This window comes from Rhinoderma darwinii, chromosome 7, assembly GCF_050947455.1.
Source record: "Rhinoderma darwinii isolate aRhiDar2 chromosome 7, aRhiDar2.hap1, whole genome shotgun sequence".
Taxonomy (NCBI): Eukaryota; Metazoa; Chordata; class Amphibia; order Anura; family Rhinodermatidae; genus Rhinoderma; species Rhinoderma darwinii.
In genome coordinates this window covers 117,545,614-117,568,551 of record NC_134693.1, presented here as the reverse complement: position 1 = coordinate 117,568,551, position 22,938 = coordinate 117,545,614, and the positions used below count along the sequence as shown (strand labels likewise).

Below are 22,938 nucleotides of genomic sequence, written 5' to 3'. Positions count from 1 at the left end.
TAATAGCGCCTTACGTATGATTGTGGCTTTGTCTAGTACTGCAGCTCAGTACCATTCCCATAGTCCCATAGCTTTATATGTCCCTAGGTTTCGTGGTTTACTGCCGAACACAAACATCTCCAGTTCTTATGACCTTATAAATCCATCGCATGGTTAGTACAGGTTGGAGTCCCTTCGCAGGTTGTACATATGTCTCATTTTGCCAATTTTTCATGTCAAAGAGGATGGAGCAGGGGTAAGGTAAGACAATTTAGTATTTTATGCCACAGTTCATGTGAGTACGAATTTAAATTACTTAAACCTGTGAGATTTTGTTTATTTTACTCCCACCACCCAACCAAAAATGGCGAATTATTAACACCATGTTCAGATTCGCGGAGATTTATCAAATCTGGTGTAAAGCAATAGTGGAGTAGTCACCCAGGCCAACCAATCCGATTCCTCCTAGTATTTTCAGAGGTCCTTTGGAAAATAAAAGCAGCAACCTAGTTTGTTGCCATGGACAACTACGCCACTTTTCCATTGCATCAGTTTTGATCATTTTCCCCCATTGTCTGCCGGTTACCGTGTACGGTTCTTTGCATTGAAGCGAAATTGTATGAATTTGTTATGTATATGTCACTTGTACATGAACTTTGCAGGATTTATATTCCGTCACTCTTTTTTTATTTCTACTTATCAGCTTTCATGGTCTGTCACCATAGACAAAGGTCAAACTAAAAAGGACCAGAAGAAAATTAAAGGACTAGTCCAGTCAAATGTGAAATCAATTCCATCCTAGAGACAACATGCACATTATGTCGAGACAAACATGAATCTTAATGCGAGAATCAGAGGGTGATCACTGCTGGGTAGACGACGTTTGGCTGACAGTTCTCCAATTTTTTAAGGTCAGAATATTTCAAAAGTTAAGGAACGTAAACGTAGAAGATATTGAAAAAGAAAAAACAGCAACTCCTCCCTTAGTCTCGAATATGTTTCGTCTCATATTAGAATTAAAATTGAAAAATATATCAAGAATTCTTCTTCTCTGTGTCTCAGGAGATCAGACATCGCTTCCCCCGCTGCTCTGTCGAACGCAATAATAAGCCCCGCCCCTAGCTGTTTACCAGATGTAAATGATCGATCGGGTGGAAATTAACCCCTTGTTCTCTGCAGGATTTCCACAAGACCGTTTCAGGAACATAACATGCAGAAAATCGTGCAGACTGACAAACCGTGGGGGCCAATCTATCTCCTGTTTACTTTCATCATTTATTTCTAGGTTTCATGTTCCTTTTAAATAGTTACTATTGAATTAAATGTGAATAAGAGCATAAGGGCATTAGAGTGAAAGCGTGATCGTCATCAGCTCAGAAAACTCTCAGCTAAAATCCGAAGGGGCTTGGAAGAGCACCGTATTCTCCAACATCAGTGGGTGTCCCCGCTCTCAGACCTCTAGGCCGTGCCATATCGAAAAAGCTAAAACTGGAAGTCTATGCCAGGCAAAACTATTACACTGAGTTATGCCTGGTGCAGGGACGGGGCTTGGCACAGGGGTTTAAAGAAAACCAAAGAAAGAATTTCTGGGTCATGTACCGGGACCCTGGTATCGCAGGTGTAAAGCAATGGTTATCCACCTGTAGCATATTACTAAGCGATTTATTAAACTCCATGTCCCTTTTATCTCATTCCATGTTAGTTGTCTATAATACGTGTGTTACATTGTGACTTTGCAGGATTGACACTAAATAGATTCATCTTTGTACTCTTAACTCACAGTTCAGATGGTTAACTCTCTGGCGCATTAAACACCAAGATTAACAATTAACTACAGTCTTTGTACAGCAATCACCATCTTCTGCATCCGCCGTTCATGCCGATCATTGCCCTGTGTAAACTGGGAAGCGATCAGGCGACAAATGAGAAAACGTTCATGTGTCGGCAAATGGTCGCAAATATTATCGTTCATTTCTATACATTTGCGTCTTGTCGGCAGCACATCCCTTGTATACACGATGTGCTGCCGACAAGATGCAAGTGTATGGGTCTGACGGAACCCATGAACGGAACCCCGACGCAGATGTGAACGAAGCCTAATATAAAAGGTATACGGTAGATGCAGATTTTGTATTGGAGCTACAAGCTACGCGTTTTGGCTTTGACGGTGAGACACAGGAACTTGCCCCTATATAGTGTTTTACATCAATCAGTGGTCCCTTGTATACACGATGTGCTGCCGACAAGATGCAAGTGTATGGGTCTGACGGAACCCATGAACGGAACCCCGACGCAGATGTGAACGAAGCCTAATATAAAAGGTATACGGTAGATGCAGATTTTGTATTGGAGCTACAAGCTACGCGTTTTGGCTTTGACGGTGAGACACAGGAACTTGCCCCTATATATTGTTTTACATCAATCAGTGGTCACGTTTCCCCCCCCCCCCTCCCCCCCACTAGATAGTGCAGGTTTGGTTTTTTATGTCCACCACACCTCAGTAAATTCTTGTGACATTTGTGTTTGCCCAGGAGGGATGTTACTTAGTCTGGAAATACTGGTGTAGTGACAAGATCAAATATTCAGTAGTAATGTCCAGATCTAGCATGTAGGGAACCATATGATCCTTTATGTATGTGCTCTGAGCGTGCTGCTAACTTCCCCCCTGACAGCATGATATCAACTTTGTCCTAGCTCCCATGTTCCAGGTTTATTCTCTGGAAACTGTTCCGCTTTAAGAAATCACCCTCCCCCGCTACATCGCATACTGTATCAGAATTTATCCTGGCAAAGAAAGTGCAGGGAGTTTCTGCATTTCCCAATATTTACTGCTTACATGGTCAAGCCCTGGAAATCTGAACACTGTGCTGCATCCCAGCTGTGAAGAACCCTCATAAGGTAAGTGACAACTACACCAAAGATGCTTAAAGTTTTTGTAAAGATTATTTTTAGGCAGAGAACTTGTCCTTGTGCAACCCCTCTAATATTGTACATGTGTTTAGTAGCAAGTTATGTAATCCTACACTTCATGCCCGCTGCAATACAATATATCTGTCGACTCCATAAAGATATTACAAAGGGGTTATTATAACATTTGTAAAATGTCAAAAAGGTATGTAGCAGAGCTGAGTTTGCCGTTTCATGGTTTCAAGTTGCATTGTTTATTCTATATAAAAACTTTTTACCTTCAGTATTGTACAAAACAGCGGTGAGCCAGATGACCAATTCAGCTCTGCTATGTCTGTAATATAATGTAAAAGCTTAGAGTTACATTACAATCTTTTTTGTGCAGGGTGAAAATTGCAATAAGTATTTGCACTGGAGCTTACAATCTAAGAGGAGCTGCTCTGTAGTTTGGTGTGAAATATTTGTGAAAACCAGAGCAGCGATATAGGGTAAAGTGCACATGGAGCATAATAACTGCATAACTTACTATATTATCATGGAAGGTGTTCGATTAAGGCATTATTCACACAACCGTGTCATTCATATGACTGTTGCGTCACTTCGGTGTGTCATCTGTTTTTTCGTCTGTGTTTCTTCTCTATCAGCACTTCCAGGTTTCACTTCTCTTTTTTTTCTCTGCATGAAAAACGGACAGCACAGGGATGTCGTCCGTGTGCTGTCCGTTATTTTTCCGCACCCATAGACTTAAGGTCGAGTCTGGACCAGAATGGGACATTTGGTGAGTTTATCGCAATGGACTCATGCTCTGTAGAAAAAAAAAACATGGATGTGTGAATAGCCCCAATGAATTTTATGGGTCCGTGTGCTGCCCATTGTTAAAAAGGACAGCACATGGACAAGAAACACGCACGTGTGAATAAGGTCATGGGAATAATACAATAATGAGATATAGGGCTGTAAAGAATTTCATACCTCCTCATTGCTTGTCCTACAGACCCGACCTCAGACACCGGCTGTAAGTACCCTACACACAGGGGATTTACATTTTTCTGTTATTATATGAATACCTCCATTGTCATAGAGGAGAACCTTTCCAATAAGATATTACTGTATATCGGAGGTTTCCTAATATTGTCTTTTAAGTGATTCCAAAGATAGAGCTTTACTTTAGAGAGGACATCTTTTCTCTCCTGACATGTCTGTTTTAGTAAATACTTGTATTACTTGCTGGAGCATCGTTTTTTAAAACTCTGCATTGTGCAATTCCTCTGTTGCTCCTCCTGGAAATTGACAACTGGGTATTACCGTTTCCCTTGTCAATCAAGTGTCACTACACAGTCTGACACTGTGAGCACTAATTGGACATTGTCAGACTGTGCAGGGACAAACCTCAAGAGGAATGGAAAAACACCCAGTTGTCAATTTATTCATACATGTCCAAGAGGAATAACAGAGGAATAGCACAATGCAGATTTATAAGAAAAGATGTTCTGGAATGTTTTTGGAGAATACAAGTATATACTAAAAAACAGACATGTCTGGAGAGCAGCAGTATAAGCAGGCAATGATATCAGAGATGGTAATAAATTCTCTTTATATTGCTTATAGGGCACACCGCAGTCTCTCCCAATAAAGTCTTTGCCCTCCGTTAACAGAACAATAAAACTTTTATTCCGGTATAATTCAGAACATTTCAAGGGCTGTAGGGTCACAATTAAACACTTAGGGGGGAAGTTAACAACGTTTCTATGACATTTGTCTGGCGTAGATGTTACAAACGGCCCAAAGGTCTGAAAAAAAATAGCGAATTTTTGACTCTTTCTCCCACCACTTGTGTGTGGGGGGGGCTTAGCGGAAAGGGGCGTGGTCACCCACAGCCCTACACATCAACTAAAATTTATGCCAGAAACTGTCGTGAATTCTATAGGCCCCAGGCTGGCAAAGATTTCATTCAGTCTAGCACAGACAGCCGAAGATGTGACAAATATAATAAGAAGCGTTTGCCTCTTTAAAAAAATGTGTTGCATCTTACTCTAGATTGTTTTTTTTATAAAGACTGGCGCAGTCTTAAAGGGGTTTTCCCATCAGGACATTTATGGTATATCCACATCATATGCCATAAATGTCATAGATGCAGATCCCACCTCTGGGTCCCACACCTATCTCTAGAACGGGGCCCCTTAAACCCATTTATAGCTTTCTGTGTTCCCGCTGACGCTTGTGATTTCCAACCATATAAGAAGAAAACAGCGCAGCTCACATGCTACGTTGCGTCCGTAACTGCCAGTCACTTCTATGGGAGTTACGGAAACGGCGTAGCACAGGGAACAGAACTGAATTTCCGCTGCGGGGAAAAAATAAATCTCTGCGCGTAGTCTGGCCTCCTAAGATGACGTTGCAGCCCATGTGACATTGCAGCGTGTGATTGGGTGCAGCGGTCACATGAGATGCAACGTCATCCCAGGAGGGCGGACTGCAGGAAGAAGAAGAGGGTTCTAGGTAAGTGTGATCTTTTTTTTTTTTCTGAGTTGTGATTTTTGCAGCGAACACTTGGCTTTCTGTTGCACGTTTTGCATCCCCATTGAATTCAATGGGGAAAACCCGCAACAGAAAAGCAACGAAATCGCAGCATAAATTTACATGCTGTGGATTTAAATTCCGCACCGCAGGCCAATTTATTAACGTTTACGCTGCAGTTTTTTTCGCAGCATGAGATTTTTTTAATCTCATCCACTTTTCTGCTACTGTAAATGCTGTGGAATTTCCGCACAGAATTCCGCAGTGTTTACGCCACGTGCAGTTCCCGCAGCTCAGCCACCCGAAGCCCCATTTATTTAATAAACTGAGTTGCAGAATCGGGCACAGTCAAACTCATATGGATGTTGCTGCTGTGCCAGGTACTGTAGTCAAGTGGCTGCGGTGCTCCAGCAAAGGGTCCCGGGGGTGGGACCCCCACCAATCACACATACTAAGGCCATAAAAGTATTTCAATTTATTTCATTGCATCTCAAAAGCCTGACTGCCTAGAATAATAAGAATCTTGCAACAAAAATGATTGGGTTCTGGAATGGACAGGGGGATTTTTGGTAACTGAAATTTAACAAACCGACAGTGGATATCAGGTTAAAAGTGTTGTACGTTCTGCAGTGCAGACATGGAATAGGGCAAGGTCCTGAAGGTAGTTCGTAAGGTTCACAGTATAATGCTATGCAAATATTTTTGTATAATGGAAAGGTTAATCTGCAATGAAGGTAACTAGGCAGGTCAGAGTGGTTTAGGATTACAAAGTAGGCGATACCCTGTAGTTTAGGTGCCGTCTCTTGAATGTAGATTTTACAAACCATAAATAGGAATAACAGGAGCTTCAGTCATAATTCATTCCATTCTTCTAGATTACACTAGATCCAACCTTATAATTCAGGTGTGACTGCAGATGAAGCAGATCGGTCAGCAGAACCCTTTCTGTATTTTGCTTTGTGTATATCGCGTAATGCAAAGAAGAAACAAGTCTCAATCTCCCAAAAAAGAGCAACATATAGTAACCATATTGCTCTCCCAGGCAGGTGGCTACACTATACAGAAAGCTGGGAAGCAGGATCCAGCATAACTAGCATGCCCCCCACTGCCACCCTAAGGCCCCGTTAACACAGTTTTTTGCAGACAGAAAAATCTGCCTCAAAATTCCATCAGGCCATTGAGCGCCACGGGTAAAAAACGCTGCGAAAACCGCTTTCTCTGCCTCCCGTTAATGTCAATGGGAGGTCAGAGACTGAAACGCCAGAAGAAAGGGCATGATGCTACTTTTTCCCGTGAACATTTTTTTTCGCTGGCGGGAAAGAAACGCCTTCCGCCTCCCACTGAAATCAATGGGAGGCGTTTTCTGACATTTTTTGGCACGGTTTCCGCTCTCAAAAAACACGCAAAAAAACTCTGAACAGGACCGAAGGCTTCCTGTTCATGGTTGAGTGGTTATTAGTTATGACTGACATTCGGCAGCTGCATCCCTGCATATGTCTATAGTCGAAGTGGCCGCTTACACTGCAGTGTGAAATATCAGGGGCATAGGAGAATTTTGTCAAGGAGAAGGAAGGCTCATGGGTACGGTCATGCATATGTATGGATTCACTTACTTGATAGACACAGTCAATGCCCTCTTGTAGATATCCCATAAAGGTGTAAGATGGGTATACTCCTTTAAATCCAAACGACACAGATTTGGGACAGTCGTGAAATTATGTGTCATATCATGATATCTAGACCCCGCTTCTCTTAAAGCGTACCGCACTTTAGGTGACTTTCAGAATAAGCTGTCATACATGTGTGTAGATGAGGAATAGCACTATTTCTGTCCATTATATGACTTATCTGCATTATTTAGCAGTTTTCCCCTCTGCAGGCTCTATCCCTGATTCTCAGTTTTCTCTGAGATAGTGGGCGGAGACTAACTGCGCTCCTACCTCTATCACATATATATATATATATATATATATATATATATATATATATATATATAAAGCTGCAGCAGCATGAAGGACATTATACAGCTGTAATGAGCAATGTAGCTGTGAATCCAGCACTGGGTTGAGACTGTAACATTTGCCAAGACGCTACAGCATGTTTGTCTGTGTCTTTCTTCTGCTTCTTCCTTCCCTCTCCATACACTTGTACTTGGTATCACTGTGGTATCTTTAATACATTGGTGCAGGATGAATGGGCACCTCCTCCAAACTGTAACAAATCAGCATCTGCCTTGAATTTAAGTTTGCTGATACCAATCTATTATATATATATACAGTACTGTGCAAAAGTGTTAGGCAATTGTGGAAACATGCTGCAAAGTAAGAATGCTTTCAAAAATAGAAGTGTTAATATATTATTTTTTTATCAATTAACAAAATGCAAATTGCATGAATACAAGAGAAATCTAAATCAAATCGATATTTGGTGTGACCACCCTTTGCCTTTAAAACAGCTTAAATTCTTCTAGGTACACTTGCACACAGTTTTTGAAGGAACTCAGCAGGGAGGTTGTTCCAAACATCTTATAGAACTAACCACAGATCTCCTGTAGATGTAGACTTCCTCATGTCCTTCTGTCTCTTCATGTAATCACAGACAGACTCAATGATGTTGAGATCAGGGCTCTGTGTGGGCCATGTCATCACTTCCAGGGCTCCTTGTTCTACTTTACGCTGCAGATACTTCTTAAAGGGAAGGTGTCATGAAATTTATTTTTTTTTATCATATTGCTTTTAATATGATATTAACATACATTTTATTTATTTGTGTTCTCATGTTCTACTTTTTACATTGTTCTTACTTTTACTTCTCTATGGGGGCTGCCATTTTTTTCATCTCTGTATGTGTCGATTAACGACACGTACAGAGATGGAATACTGCACATACAACCCCATAGAGAAAGCGAACGGGAGCCGTTCCATTCTCAGAAGCGTACGCCATCTGTGTGGGCACGGCGCATGCACCGCTCCCACACAGACCAAAACGCAGCTCATTCACAGAGAAAAATCCGGCGCCATTTTCATGTGGACCAGAAGCCGCTGCCAGTCAATGACGACTTCCGGCCGCGGCTTCTGGCCATATGTTCAGGCGCAAGAAATAGGAGCGTGGACCAGCAGAGGCGGCGGCGGCAGGTAATTTATGTTCGTGTATGTGATGTGTGTATTATGTTCGTGTGTTATGTTGTTATTATGTGTGTATTATGTTCATGTATTATATACTGTCTGCTGAGCCCTGTATCTAATCCTCCTACACTGTGCAGTCGCTCAGAAAATGGCGGCACACATTGTAGAAGGTTTGAAGATTTAAACCCTTCCTTCTTCTGGCACTAGCCAGAAGAAGGGAGGGGGGGACTGTGTGAGGACACTAGAGAGAGTGTGTCCACCCCAAATTTGCAGCATAAATCATTGCTTTACCACATTGACTATGCTGCAATTTTGGGAACTGCTCCCTCTAGTGCCCAGCACATGGAAATGTTATAAATTAGAATCTAATTTATAATATTTCCTGGCTTGTGAAAAATTTTTAAAATTGAAAAATAATAATTGTTTAACTGAAAAAGAAAAAAACATTTTCTAGCGACACATTCCCTTTAATGACATTGGCTGTATGTTTGGGGTCGTTGTCCTGGTGCAGAATAAATTTGGAGTTAATCAGACACCTCCCTGTTGGTATTGCATGATGGATAAGTATCTGCCTGTATTCATCAGCATTGAGGGCACCATTAATCCTGACCAAATCCCCAATTACTTTTGCTGAAATGCAGCCTCAAACTTGCAAGGAACCTCCCCCATGCTTCACTATTGACTACGGACACTCATTATTGTACCGCTCGCCAACCCTTCGGCGAAGAAACTGCCTTCTGTTATAGCCAAATATTCCACATTTTGACTCATCAGTCCAGACCACCTGCTGCCATTTTTCTGCACCCCAGTTCCTACATTTTCATGCATAGTTGAGTAGCTTTGACTTGTTTCGACGTTGAAGGTATGGCTTGTTGGCCGCAATTCCTTCATGAAGACCACTTCTGGCCAGACTTCCCCAAACAGAAGATAGGTGTACCTGGGTCCCACTGGTTTCTGCCAGTTCTGAGCTGATGGCACTGCTGGACATCTTGCATGATGTATCTTTGATCTGAAGTTTCCTTGGCCAACCACTGCATCTACGGTCCTCAACGTTTCCCGTTTATTTGTGCTTCTTCAAAAGAGCTTGAACAGCACATCTTGTAACCCCAGTCTTCTTTGAAATCTTTGCCTGGGAGAGACCTTTCTGGTGCATTATATAGCTACCTTGTGTCTTGTTGCTGTGCTCCGTCTTGCTATGGTGGAAATGTGACATGAAACGGTTTTCCACAACCTCTCCTTTGTAGCAGAGTTTGGCTGTTCCTCACCCAGCTTTTAGCCTCCTACACAGCTGTTTCTGTTACATTTAATGACTGTGTTTCAACCTACATATGAAAATGATAATCATTATCACCTGTTTGGTATAATTACTTAATCATACACCTGACTATAATCACTAAAATCCAGGACATTTTACAAGTATACTGAGAAGAATTGATACTGTTTTAAAGTAGGCAAAGGCAAATATTGATTAGATTTAGATTTCTCTTCTGTTCATTCACCTTTTATTTTGTTAATAAAAAAATTATTCACACTTATTTTTTTAAATCATTCTTGCTTTGCAGAAGTTTTCCACAACTGCCTAAAACGTTTGCATAGTACTGTGTGTGTGTGTGTGTGTGTATATATATATATATATATATATATATAAAAAGTATATTTCAAATGTAGTTTTACCTTTATTGGGAACACAGCATATATCTACAGTCATGCACACAAGCCTTAAAAATACCAGGCAAATTTAATTATGTTCACTTTTGCAACAAATAATTTTTTTTATTGCCTAAATGCATCATATATTAAAGGGGTTTTCCAGGTATATGAGAAAAAAATGTAATGCTATAGTATAAAAAAAAATAAACAGTAACAAAAATAAATCATAAATCAATATATTATGCTCCAAAGTCGGCGGGTATACCGCGTCACGATCTCAAGATGGCCGACATTGGATACTACAATTCCCATGAGCCCTTATTATATTGCAAGCCTGCCCATCCCTTTTTGTAATCTCAAGAGGGAGTTTTCAGTTACGTTTCTATATCTCTTGCTTAACCCCTTAAGGACACAGCCTAGTTTTGGCCTTAAGGCTCAGAGCCCATTTTTCAAATCTGACATATTTCACTCTATGTGGTAATAACGTCGGAATGCTTAAACCTATCTAAGCGATTCTGAGATTGTTTTCTCGTGACACATTGGGCTTCATGTTCGTGGTAAAATTTGGTCGATATATTCAGTGTTTATTGGTGAAAAATTGCAAAATTTTGAGAAAATTTTGAAAAAATATAATTTATCAGAATTTAAATGCATCTTCTTGTAAAACAGATGGTTATACCACCCAAAATAGTTACTAGTTCACATTTCCCATATGTCTACTTTAGATTGGCATCATTTTTTGAACATTATTTTATTTTTCTTGGACGTTACAAGGCATAGAACATAAACAGCAATTTCTCATATTTTTAAGAAAATTTCAAAAGCCTTTTTTTTAAGGTACCTCTTGAGTTCTGAAGTGGCTTTGTGGGGCCTATGTATTAGAAACCCTGATAAAACACCCCAGTTTAAAAACTAGACCCCTCAAAGTATTCAAAACAGCATTTAGAAAGTATTTTAACCCTTCAGGCATTTCACAGGAATTAAAGCAAAGTGGAGGTGAAATTTGCAAATTTCATTTTTCTTGCTGAATTTCAATTTTATTCATTTTTTTTTCTGTAACATAGAAGGTTTTACCAGAGAAACACTACTAAATATGTATTGTCCAGATTCTGCAGTTTTTAGAAATGTCCCACATGTGGCTCTACTGCGCTCGTGGACTAAAACACAAGCCCTAGAAGCAAAGAAGCACCTAGTGCATTTTGAGGCCTCTTTTTTATTAGAGTATATTTTAGGCAGCATGCCAGGTTTGAAGAGGTGTTGAGGTGCCAAAACAGTAGAAATCCCCCAATAGTGACCCCATTTTGGAAACTGCACCCCTCAAGGAATTCATTTATGGTTGTTGTTACCATTTTGACTGCACAGTTGTTTTTTCACAGCACCTATTTGAATTGGGCTGTGAAATAAAAAAAAAATGACATTTTTTCCAATACGATGTCATTTGTGATCAAAATTTCTTATTTTCATAGGGAACAAAATACCCCATTTTGTTGCCCAATTTGTCCTGAGTGCAGCAATACCCCATTTGTGGCGATAAACTGCCGTTTGGGCCCATGGGAGGCCTCAGAAGGAAAGGAGCGCTATGTGTTCTTTGGAGTGCAGATTTTGCTGGTTTGGTTTTCGGGTGCCATGTCGCATTTGCAGAGCCCCAGAGGTATCAAAGCAATGGAAACCCACCAGAAGTGACCCCATTTTGGAAACTACACCCCTCAAGGAATTCATTTATGGGTGTTGTGACCATTTTGACCCCATAGTTTTTTCACAGAACTTATTTGAATTAGGCTGGGAATTAAAACAAAATTAATTTTTTCCAATAATCGCTGAAAATTTCTTATTTTCACAAGAAATAAAATACCCCATTCTGTTGCGCAATTTGTCCTGAGTGCAGCAATACCCTATTTGTGGTGATAAACTGCCGTTTGGGCCCATGGGAGGGCTTAGAACGAAAGGACCACCATTTGGCCTACTGGGGATTTTCTGGTGCGAGGTCATGTATGCAGAAGCCCCTGAGGTACCAGTACAGTTGAAACCCGCAAGAAGTGACCCCGTTTTAAAAACTACACCCTTGAGGCATTCATCTAGAGGTGTAGTGAGCATTTTGACCGGAGACATACACTCTATAAACTGTAATGTTGGTTCTCACGGGTACGGCAATACCCTCAATGTGGCTGTTATCAGCTGCCTGGAGACACAGTAGGGCTCAGAAGGGAAAGATAAGGGGGGATAAGCTGTGCGGAGTACATCAGGGTAAGTAAAATTGGGGTAAATTATAAACCAAGGGATGTATGATAAATTTTAAAACACTCTTTCATACAGAGCTCTGGTTTTTCGGGACACGTGTCACATTGATATATTGTGTCCTCCCTTATCCCCCTCTTATAGCAGACTTTGCACCTCTTTTGACTTTTTCCCTTCTTGCCAGTTTGGGGAACTTCTCCTGGAAAGTGTTGCCCTTGTACGATGCGTGTGGCCCCGCTTCCAAAAGTACTGGGTGCCCCCCCCCCCTTCCTGGTCCCTAAAGATTAGGTTCTTGATAATCACCTCTTGAAATTCCAGGAAAGTTCCCGTCTGGCCTGCACATTGACATAGCATGTACGCATTGTACAAAGCCATCGGTATGATGTGCACGGCCAGCTTCTTATACCACACCGCATGGCGCTGTAGAGCTTCAGGACTTGATCTGACAAGTCCACCCCTCCCATGTACCTATTGTAGTCCAGGATGCAGTCTGGTTTGGGGGTGTCTGTACTGGTACCTCCTACTGGTACATGGGTACTGGTGTGACATCTCTCTTGTCCTTGTACTTGACACACAATATGTTGCTGCAGGATTGTGCCCTGCTCTCACCCCTTCTTGTTTGCCCAAGCAGAGTCTTAGGGAGGAGTCTCAGATTTCTTCTAGCAATACCGCATGCCGCAGGACTCGAAGCGAGGCAGTTGAAGAGTGGGACGCTGGTATAAAAATTATCCAGGTAGAGGTGGTAACCCTGGTCCAGCAGTGGGTGCACCAAATCCCCCACAATTTTTGCATTAACTCCCAGTAAGGGGGGCGGGGCATTATGGGGGTCGAATACTGGTGTACTTCGCTTTTATATATATTCTAAACCTGTAGGTATACCCTGATGCACTCTCGCACAGCTTATACATATTCACGCCATACCTTGCCCTCTTACCCGGCAGGTACTCGCGGAATTGAAGCCTCCCTTTAAAATCTACCAAGGATTCATCAATAGAAATACACTTCTCGGGGGTGTATGCTTGGGAAAACCGGGCACTGAAACGGTCTAATAGGGGTCTCCGTTTATACAAACGGTCAAAAGTGGGGTCATCTCGGGGTGGGCACGGCTCATTATCAGTATAATGTAAGAAGCGAAGTATTGCCTCATTTATTTATTTTTTTAGGTTCCAGTTCAGTTCTGAAGTTGCTTTGAGGGACCCATATATTAGAAACCCCTATCAAACACCCCATTTTAGAAACTAGACCCCTCAAAGTATTCACAACAGCATTTAGAAAGTTTATGTACCCTTTAGGTGTTTCACGGGAATTTAGAGCAAAGTAGAGGTGAAATTGTAATTTTTTTTTTTGTCAGAAAATCCTCTTTATACCATTTTTTTTATAACACAAAAAGTTTTATCAGAGAAACGCAACTCAATACGTATTGCCCAGATTCTGCAGTTTTGAGAAATATCCCACATGTGGCCCTAGTGCGGTAATGGACTGAAGCACCGGCCTCAGAAGCAAAGGAGCACCTAGTGGATTTTGAGCCCTCCTTTTTATTAGGCACCATGTCTGGTTTGAATAGGTCTTGTGGTGCCAAAACAGTGGAAACCCCCCAAAAGTGGCCCCATTTTGGAGCCTAGACCCCTTGAGGAATTCATTGCAGTTTTCATGGGGTGCATGCGGCTTTTTGATCAGTTTTTATTCTATTTTTAAGTGGCGTGGTGACTAATAAACAGCAATTCTACTATTGTTTTTTATTCTATTTTTTTTACAGCGTTCACCGTGCGCTATAAATGACATATTCACTTTATTCTGCGGGGCGATATGATTACGGCGATACCATAACATTTTTATTTTTCCATCAAGAAAGTCGTGCGAGGACTTATTTTTTGCGTAACGAACTGTAGTTTCGATCAGGACCATTTTTCGGTACATGCGACTTTTTGATCTCTTTTTATTCCATTTTTTGGGAGGTGAAGTGACCAAACAATTGTGATTCTGGTACGGTTTATTATTATTTTCTTTTACAGCGTTCACCGCGCAGGATAAATAACAAAATAGTTTTGTAGTTCAGGTCGTTACGGACGCGGCGATACCAATTATTTATAGTTTATTTGTTTGTTTATATATTTTTATTAATAATAAAGGACTGATAAGGGAAAATGGGGGATTTTTACTTTTATTACTTTTAAAACTTTTATTTTCTTATTTTGACACATCTTTTTTTTACTTTTATTTACTTTATTACTTTATCCCACTAGGGGACTTGAGGGCAGGAGGCCCTGATCGGTATTCTAATACACTGCACTACATGCGTAGTGCAGTGTATTAGAGCTGTCAGCTACTCACTAACAGCAAGCATAGTGGGTCCTGACTTTGTCAGGACCCACTAGGCTTCCGTCGATGGCATAGCCGGACGCCATTGTTTGGTGTCCGGTTGCCATAGTCACCATCGCCAGCCGCTATCGTGTAGCAGGCTGGCGATTGTAGCTTAACCCATAAGGGGTTAATCAGCGGGGACACAGCGATCGGTCCCCGCTGTAGGAGCTGCGGCAGCTGCTGTACGAGACAGCAGCTGTCACAGCTCCTGCATGTGTCGGGAGGACGGCCAAAATGGCCGTTACTCTCGCGACGTAATATTCCGTCGCTGAGCGCGAACGTATTGGTTAGGGTGACGGAATATTACGTCGCTGAGCGCAAAGGGGTTAAAGGGAAGGTGTCATGAAAAATATTTTTTATCATATTGCTTTTAATATGATATTAACATAAATTTTATTTATTTGTGTTCTCGTGTTCTACTTTTTACTTCTCTATGGGGGCTGCCATTTTTTTTTCATCTCTGTATGTGTAGATTAACGACACATACAGAGATGGAATACGGCACATACAACCCCATAAAGAAACTCATTAGCATAATAGAATATAGGTCATAACTCTAAAACTAACTTTCTAAATAAATAACACTGCTGTAATCTACATTACAGCGCCGATCACATCATGTACAAGATAGGGCACTTATAATGTGGTGACAGAGCCTCTTTAAGTGATCAGACCCACGGTTGTGATCAGGGGGACGACGATATGTAGCAGTGCGGCAACTAAGGGGCAGGATTTGGGTCTAGATTGTAATAATCAAAAGGAAAGTTACAAGAGAAAGTGTCCTTATTATTTATTATGGTAAAACACTGGAAAAAGGTATGAGTTGCTGCTGTGGAAAAGAAAAGTAAAGTTCCACTCCATCTTCAGGACAGTCCAGGGTTTGGTCTGCCTTATGAGTCTCATTAGCTGCCAGCTGTGGGCTCCTTTAAGAAAGGTGCAATCTATTCACACAAGTTTCCCAGTCTGAGGTAGATAGGCACTGCCAGCCTGTGGGAGTCAGAAGTTCTGGTAAGCACACATGTTTGTTATGAGGTGCTGGGCAGAAGGCCTTTCACCCCGATAGCTGGGGAAGCTGTATATTTAGTTACAGGCTGGACGGCCTAGGGTTTATTTGTACTCTTGTCAAACTGCTTTTCATGTATGAAGACAATTAGGGTATGTTCACACGCCCTATTTACGGACGTAATTCAGGTGTTTTACGCCTCGAATTACGGCTGAAAAAACGGCTCCAAACTTTTTTTTTACGCGCCGCTGTTAAAAGACGCTCGCCTCAAAGAAGTGCATGTCACTTCTTGGGACGTAATTGGAGCCGTTTTTCATTGACTCCAAAGAATACCAGCTCCAATTACGTCCGTAAAAAACGCCGCGAAAAACGCGTGCAAAACGTCTGAAATTCAGGAGCTGTTTTCGCCTGAAAACAGCTCCGTAATTTCAGACGTAATTGGCGTTGCCGTGTGAACATACCCTAAATCTGGTTGTGGCCAGTTTCAAACCGAATCCACTGTGTTGGAGAGAAAATTTTCAAGTGTGCCAACCATCTTACCCTGGAGATGGCGATCCTGAGAGCTAACTTACCCCAAGTTGTCACTATATATATATATATATATATATATATATGTACCGTATTTTTCTGACTATAAGACGCACCCAGGTTTTAGGCAACAGAATATAGGGGAAAAAAATCCTATTTTACTACTTTTACAAAGCAAAAAATTATTTGTTCTATTTCACCACATTCTGAGAGGCATTTTTTGATACATACGATTTTTTTTATCACTTTTTATTTCATTCCTTTCTTTTCTTATTTTTTACCCTGTGCTTGGGGGAAAAACTGAGATTTTTTTTTTTAAACTTTTAATCTTTTTTTTTTACACTCCTGAAAATGTATCAAACTTTTTTTTTTTTTTACACATTTTGTTAGTTCCCCTAGGGGACTTGAACCAGCGATCATTACATCGCTGGTACAATACACTGCAATACATGGATGAGTTACGGAATCGGCGTAACTCGCTGAGCTACGCTGTTTCCGTAAGTCCCATAGTAGTGAATGGCAGTTACAGAAGCAGCGTAGCATAGGACGCGGATACAATTGAGTGCAGGGGGATTGGTACTTCTCACTAGCTCTGTGAACCAGCTGTAATTTTATCAGCCAGTTCATGAGAACCGGCCGGATCCAACCCCTTAGGCTATGTTCACACAGCGTTTTTTGCAGGCGGAATTTCCGCCTCAAAATTCCGTTTGCGGCAGATTTTCCTCTCCCTGCATGCCGATTTTCGCTGCGTTTTTCGCCCATGGCCATTGAGCACCGCGGGCATAAAACGCTGCGAAATACGATTTTTCTGCCTCCCATTGATGTCAATGGGAGGTGAGAGGCGTAAACGCCCGAAGATAGGGCATGTCTCGCGGGGAAAATATGCCTCCGCCTCCCATTGAAATGAATAGGAGGCATTTTTGGGCCGTTTTTGACGAGTTTTGCGGGGCAGTTCCGCATCAAAAAACTCTGTGTGAACATAGCCTTAGTGAGACCCGGCACTTGCTCAAGTTTGCCATGTGCTGAGGCCGGCCCTGGATAAAGCCACAGGACGATTTAAAGTGACAGTACTGTTTTTGGTTTTTCTTTTTTACTACAGCAGCCTGGAACTTCTGTTTAAGCTAGCAATTTATGTAAGTAACATAAAAAGTTTATTGCTGGTATTTTTATCTCAATCCTTTTTGTTTTTTAAATAGAATTTGTTCTGATTCCTGGAAAATCCCTTTAAAAAAAATTAAGCACCTTTGCAATGGGTCTTGACTAAAATTGTCCTACCATTTTGTTTTTACAGCTCCTATGCAGATTGATGTGTCTCCATGGTAACAGACTTTAAACAAACTCCGTAATCTGATCCTGCAGCCATATTTAGTTTCATCTGTTCCCTACAGAATGTATGTTTAGCAAAACCTTGAGAACAGATGCTGTATCAGGATACACAGTAGTCTGTTACTATAGAGACACACAGTTCTGCATAGGAGCTGTAAACCCAAAAGAATGTTTCAATCAAGAGTAACACTAAACCTATTGCAGTTACTTCCTTTTTCATTTTAGATTCACTGGAATAAAAAAAATCTGTTGCAAATGTGTACATACCCTTTAAGATACAGCATATACATTTATATTAAATATTGATGTCCTATAACTATTATGTAATATTTTCCAGCTGAAACCCAAGAAAATGGCCCAGATGTTTAAAGTTCTTCAAATAACCTCTCTGCCCTTATCTATCGGAAGGCAAGGCTCGATCCAATTACTTTCTGATTTACATAAGGCAAGACCTTTAATTGGACTGAGATCCCCTCTGTCAAATACCAGTCTTTTCTCCACTCATGTAGCAAGTAATGTGGACTCATTTAGTTATATTATAGTTGGGGCTGGTTCAGCCGGTTGTGTGTTGGCCAACCGCCTGTCTGAGAGTCCTGATGAGACTGTGCTGGTATTAGAAGCAGGACCAAAGGATCTAACTTTTGGCTGCAAGAGATTGTCATGGAAGATCCATATGCCAGCCGCCTTGATGTACAACCTATGTGATGATAAACACAACTGGTATTATCATACTGTGCCACAAAGACACATGGATGACCGGATTATGTACTGGCCTAGAGGTAGAGTTTGGGGTGGATCTTCCTCTTTAAATGCCATGGTGTATGTTCGAGGGCATGCAGAGGACTACAATCGATGGCACGCACAAGGGGCCACTGGTTGGGATTATAGTCATTGTTTGCCGTATTTTAAGAAAGCTCAGACTCACGAACTAGGACCTGATCCGTACAGAGGGGGTAGTGGCCCGTTACATGTTTCAAGAGGCAAGACCAATCATCTCCTTCATCAGGCATTTATCCAAGCTGCCCAGGAAGCAGGATACCCATTTACTGAGGACATGAATGGCTACCAGCAAGAAGGTGTGGGATGGATGGATATGACCATAAACAAAGGTAAGAGATTACACAAAGACATAAATAATATATGTCATCGGCATCATCTGTACACATACCCAATCTTCATTTCTTGTTAAGGACAGAGATGGAGCACGGCTAGCGCCTATCTACGTCCAGCAATGGATCGCAAGAATGTTTCTGTCCATGAGAAGACCATGGTCACCAAAATACTTTTCCAAGGATTGAGAGCGATTGGAGTGGAGTATGTTCAAAATGGACAAAAGAAAAAGGTAAATTTACTGCAGAGCATATCCGAAAATGAAATTAAAGTATTTGTGTAGTCAATGATACTGATAAAGTACTAAGCACTGGGTGACAGTTCTGTCACATATTGTGCCAAAAGTATGGTGTATGTATTAACCAGTGTTGAAAGGGTCCACTGGCGTAGCTATAGGGGTCGCAGCGGTCGCAATTGCGACCGGGCCCCGAAGCCAGGGGGGCCCACGGCCCCCCGCACCACATCAATAAAAAGTTACTATAGTAACTCGGGCCGCGGGCCCGTTACTATAGTAACATACTTTACTTACCTTCCTGGTTCCGGATCGCAGCAGAGGTCCTGACGTCAAGCGCTGTGCGCAGCGCATGACGTCACAGCGCTATGCCGCCGCGCACAGCATCGAGACGACAGAACTCCCGCCGCGGCCGAAGAGGAAGGTAAGGTTAGCCCTGACTGGCGGGGTCCGACTCCCGGGACCCGCCAATCAGCTGTTTTGAAGGGGCCGCAGCACTCGTACAAGAGCTGCTCCCCTTCATTCCTGTCACTTCATTCCGGTCACACTGTGAATCGGTGTCGGCGATTCACAGTGTGAGCGAGTAGTGAAATGAAGCGGAAGCAGCTCTCGTACGAGTGCTGCGGCCCCTTCAAAACAGCTGATTTGCGGGTCCCGGGCGACACATCAGCTATTGATGGCCTATCCTGTGGATAGGCCATCAATGTTTAGGGACTGCACAACCCCTAAGCCTACGATGTAGCAGGCTTAGGGGGCCCATGAGACAGGATCACAGATTGTGTGATCCTGTCTGCTGGGCCCTGTATCTAAGCCAATCACATGGTAGGCTTAGATACATGGCCCATGCGTGATCCTGTCTGCTGGGCCCTGTATCTAAGCCAATCACATGGTAGGCTTAGATACATGGCCCATGCGTGATCCTGTCTGCTGGGCCCTGTATCTAAGCCTACCACACTGTAGGTTTAGATACAGGGCCCCAGCACACAGTAATCTTATACTGTATAAGATTACTGTCTGCTGGACCCTGTATCTAAGCCTACCTTGTGGTAGGCTTAGATACAGGGTCCGACAGACAGTATCACACATGGGCCCTGTATCTAAGCCTTAGGGTATGTGCACAGACACTAATTACGTCCGTAATTGACGGACGTATTTCGGCCGCAAGTACCGGACCGAACACACTGCAGGGAGCCGGGCTCCTAGCATTATAGTTATGTACGATGCTAGGAGTCCCTGGCTCGCCGCAGGACAACTGTCCCATACTGTAAACATGTTTTCAGTACGGGACAGTTGTCCGGCAGCGAGGCAGGGACTCCTAGCGTCGTACATAAGTACGACGCTAGGAGCCCGGCTCCCTGCACTGTGTTCGGTCCGGTACTTGCGGCCGAAATACGTCCGTCAATTACGGACGTAATTAGTGTGTGTGCACATACCCTAACACATGTGTTACTAATCATTTTTTGTGTGTTTTCTTGCAGGTTCGGTCGTTGGACTACGGCAGATTCCAGGACTACTTCGATGACAGCTTTTTTTTTATTAATAAAATGGTTAATGAGGGTTGTGTGTTTTTTTTTTTTATTTCAATAAAATATTTTTTCTATGTCTTTGTGTTTTTTTTTTAAACTATATTACTACCGCCTTAGTAATGGCCGCCGGCTGATTGACAGCATCCATTGCTAAGGCGGGGCTTAGTGTTAGCCGGTGCAGAGGCGAACACTAACCTTCTTTATTACCCCGGTACCCACCGCCACCAGGGGTGCTGGGAAGAGCAGGGTACGATCCAGTACCTGACCATCTGTAGTGATGGTCGGCCACTGGGGTGGCCGCAGGCTGGTATTATCAGGAGGGGAAAGGACAAAAACAGTGGCCCTTCCCATCCTGGTAATGCTGCCTGCTGCTGCTTTATTGTATCTGGCTGGTTATGAAAATGGGGGGGACCCCACGTCATTTAAAAAAAAAAAAAATAAATATTGGAAAGAACGATGTTGGGTCCCCCCCAATTTTCATAACCAGCCAGATACAACACAGCAGCAGCAGGCAGCATTACAAGGGTGGGAAGGGCCACTGTTTTTGGCCTTCCCCAGCCTAATACTACCAGCCTGCGGCCACCCCGGTGCCTGCCCGTCACTACTGATGGTCGGGTACTGGTTTGTACCCGGCTCTTCCCAGTACCCCTGGTGGCGGTGGGTACCGGGGTAATAATGGGGGTTAGTGTAGCCTCTGCACCTGCTAACATTAAGCCTCGCCTTAGTAATGGAGGTTGTCAATCAGCCAGCGGCCATTACTAAGGCGGTGATAATAAAGTTTAAAAAGATACAAGCACATAGAAAAAATATTTCATTGAAATAAAAAAACACAACCCTCATTAACCATTTTATTGAGAATAAAAAAAACGCCGTCATTGAAGTCCTCGTATCCGAAGTCCAACAACCGAACCTGTAAAAAAAACACAAACACACAAAAATAATCAGTAACACATAAAGAAGCAAAATTATTATTCTTACCTATCCTGGGTCCAGCGCTGGAGCCGCAATGTCAGCGAGCTGGGCCCTGTGTCTAATCCTATCATGTGTGATACAGTCTGCTGAGCCGTGTATCTAATCCAATCATGTATGATACTGTCTGCTGGGCCCTATATCTAATCCGATCATGTGTGATACTGTCTGCTGAGCCACTGTATCTAATCCTATCATGTGTGGTACTGTCTGCTGAGCCACTGTATCTAATCCTATCATGTGTGATACTGTCTGCTGAGCCACTGTATCTAATCCTATCATGTGTGGTACTGTCTGCTGAGCCACTGTATCTAATCCTATCATGTGTGGTACTGTCTGCTGAGCCACTGTATCTAATCCTATCATGTGTGATACTGTCTGCTGGGCCACTGTATCTAATCCTATCATGTGTGATACTGTCTGCTGAGCTGTGTATCTAATCCTATCATGTGTGATACTGCCTTCTGAGCCACTGTATCTAATCCTATCATGTGTGATACTGTCTGCTCAGCCACTGTATCTAATCCTATCCATAGTTTATAGGGTCGTAGTGCTATAGATATGCTATGCTGTCTCATATACACACTTTTTTTGGGGCGGACACATATGTATTGGGGCTATTTCCCGGACATTTTAAGCCCTGAGGCTATGTTCACACGGCAGCGTCCGTTACGGCTGAAATTACTGTGCTGTTTTCAGGAGAAAACAGCACCGTAATTTCAGCCGTAATGGCATGTGCAGGCGTCTTTTGCTGCGTCCATTACGGAAGTAATTCAAGCTGGTTTTCCATGGAGTCCATGGAAAACGGCTCCATTTACGTCTGAAGAAGTGACAGGCACTTTTTTACGCGCCGCCTTTTGACAGCGACGCGTAAAAAAAAATGACCGTCGGCACAGAACATCGTAAGACCTATTCAAATGAATGGGCAGATGTTTGCCGACGCTTTTGAGCCGCATTTTCGGACGTAATTCAATGCTAAAACGCCCGAATTACGTCCGTAAATAGTGTGTGTGAACCCAGCCTTAGTGACGCCCCCGGCTGCTAGTGCTGCATTGTTGGGTCACTTAGGAGACCCAGCGATGCAGCTGAAAGCGGACCGTCGGCCATGAGAAGTTTGCGGGGGGGGGCCCAGTAAGAATTTTTGCATCGGGGCCCATGAGCCTCTAGCTACGCCCCTGGAAAGGGTTGTGGCTATGAGAAATCGTAAAATGTGGCAAATTTCTAATAGACGTCTGCCATTTTTTAGTACGTGTACGTCTGACATGAGGTGGCGAAAGGAAGAGAAATGTGATTACAACGCTCCCACATGGCAGTATTTTGGACAGTATCTTATATCCGTATTTGTAAGCCAAAGCCAGAAATGGAAAAAGTATAATGGAAAGATTTGTACCTCTTCAGTGCTTTGGACCCACCCTTGGTTTTGGCTTAGAAATAGTGATTCAAAATACTGACCAAAATACTGCCATTTAA

At 42.5% G+C, this 22,938-nt stretch overlaps 1 protein-coding gene across 3 annotated transcripts in view; it reads left to right on the top strand.

Annotated features, from left to right (window-relative positions):
* Positions 1-2,601: 2,601 nt before the first annotated feature.
* Positions 2,602-22,938, top strand: part of CHDH (choline dehydrogenase) — a 32,812-nt gene continuing 12,475 nt past the window's right edge. The window contains exons 1-4 of one of the 3 annotated variants that reach the window (XM_075832374.1): positions 2,602-2,877; positions 3,272-3,374; positions 17,969-18,740; positions 18,822-18,973. In XM_075832374.1, the coding sequence (XP_075688489.1) occupies positions 17,984-18,740; positions 18,822-18,973 (909 nt within the window). In that variant the 5' untranslated portion in view covers positions 2,602-2,877; positions 3,272-3,374; positions 17,969-17,983. Of the gene's footprint in view, positions 2,878-3,271; positions 3,375-17,418; positions 17,439-17,968; positions 18,741-18,821; positions 18,974-22,938 lie in introns of those variants that run through there. The other 2 variants (XM_075832373.1, XM_075832376.1) reach the window with 2 other exon arrangements.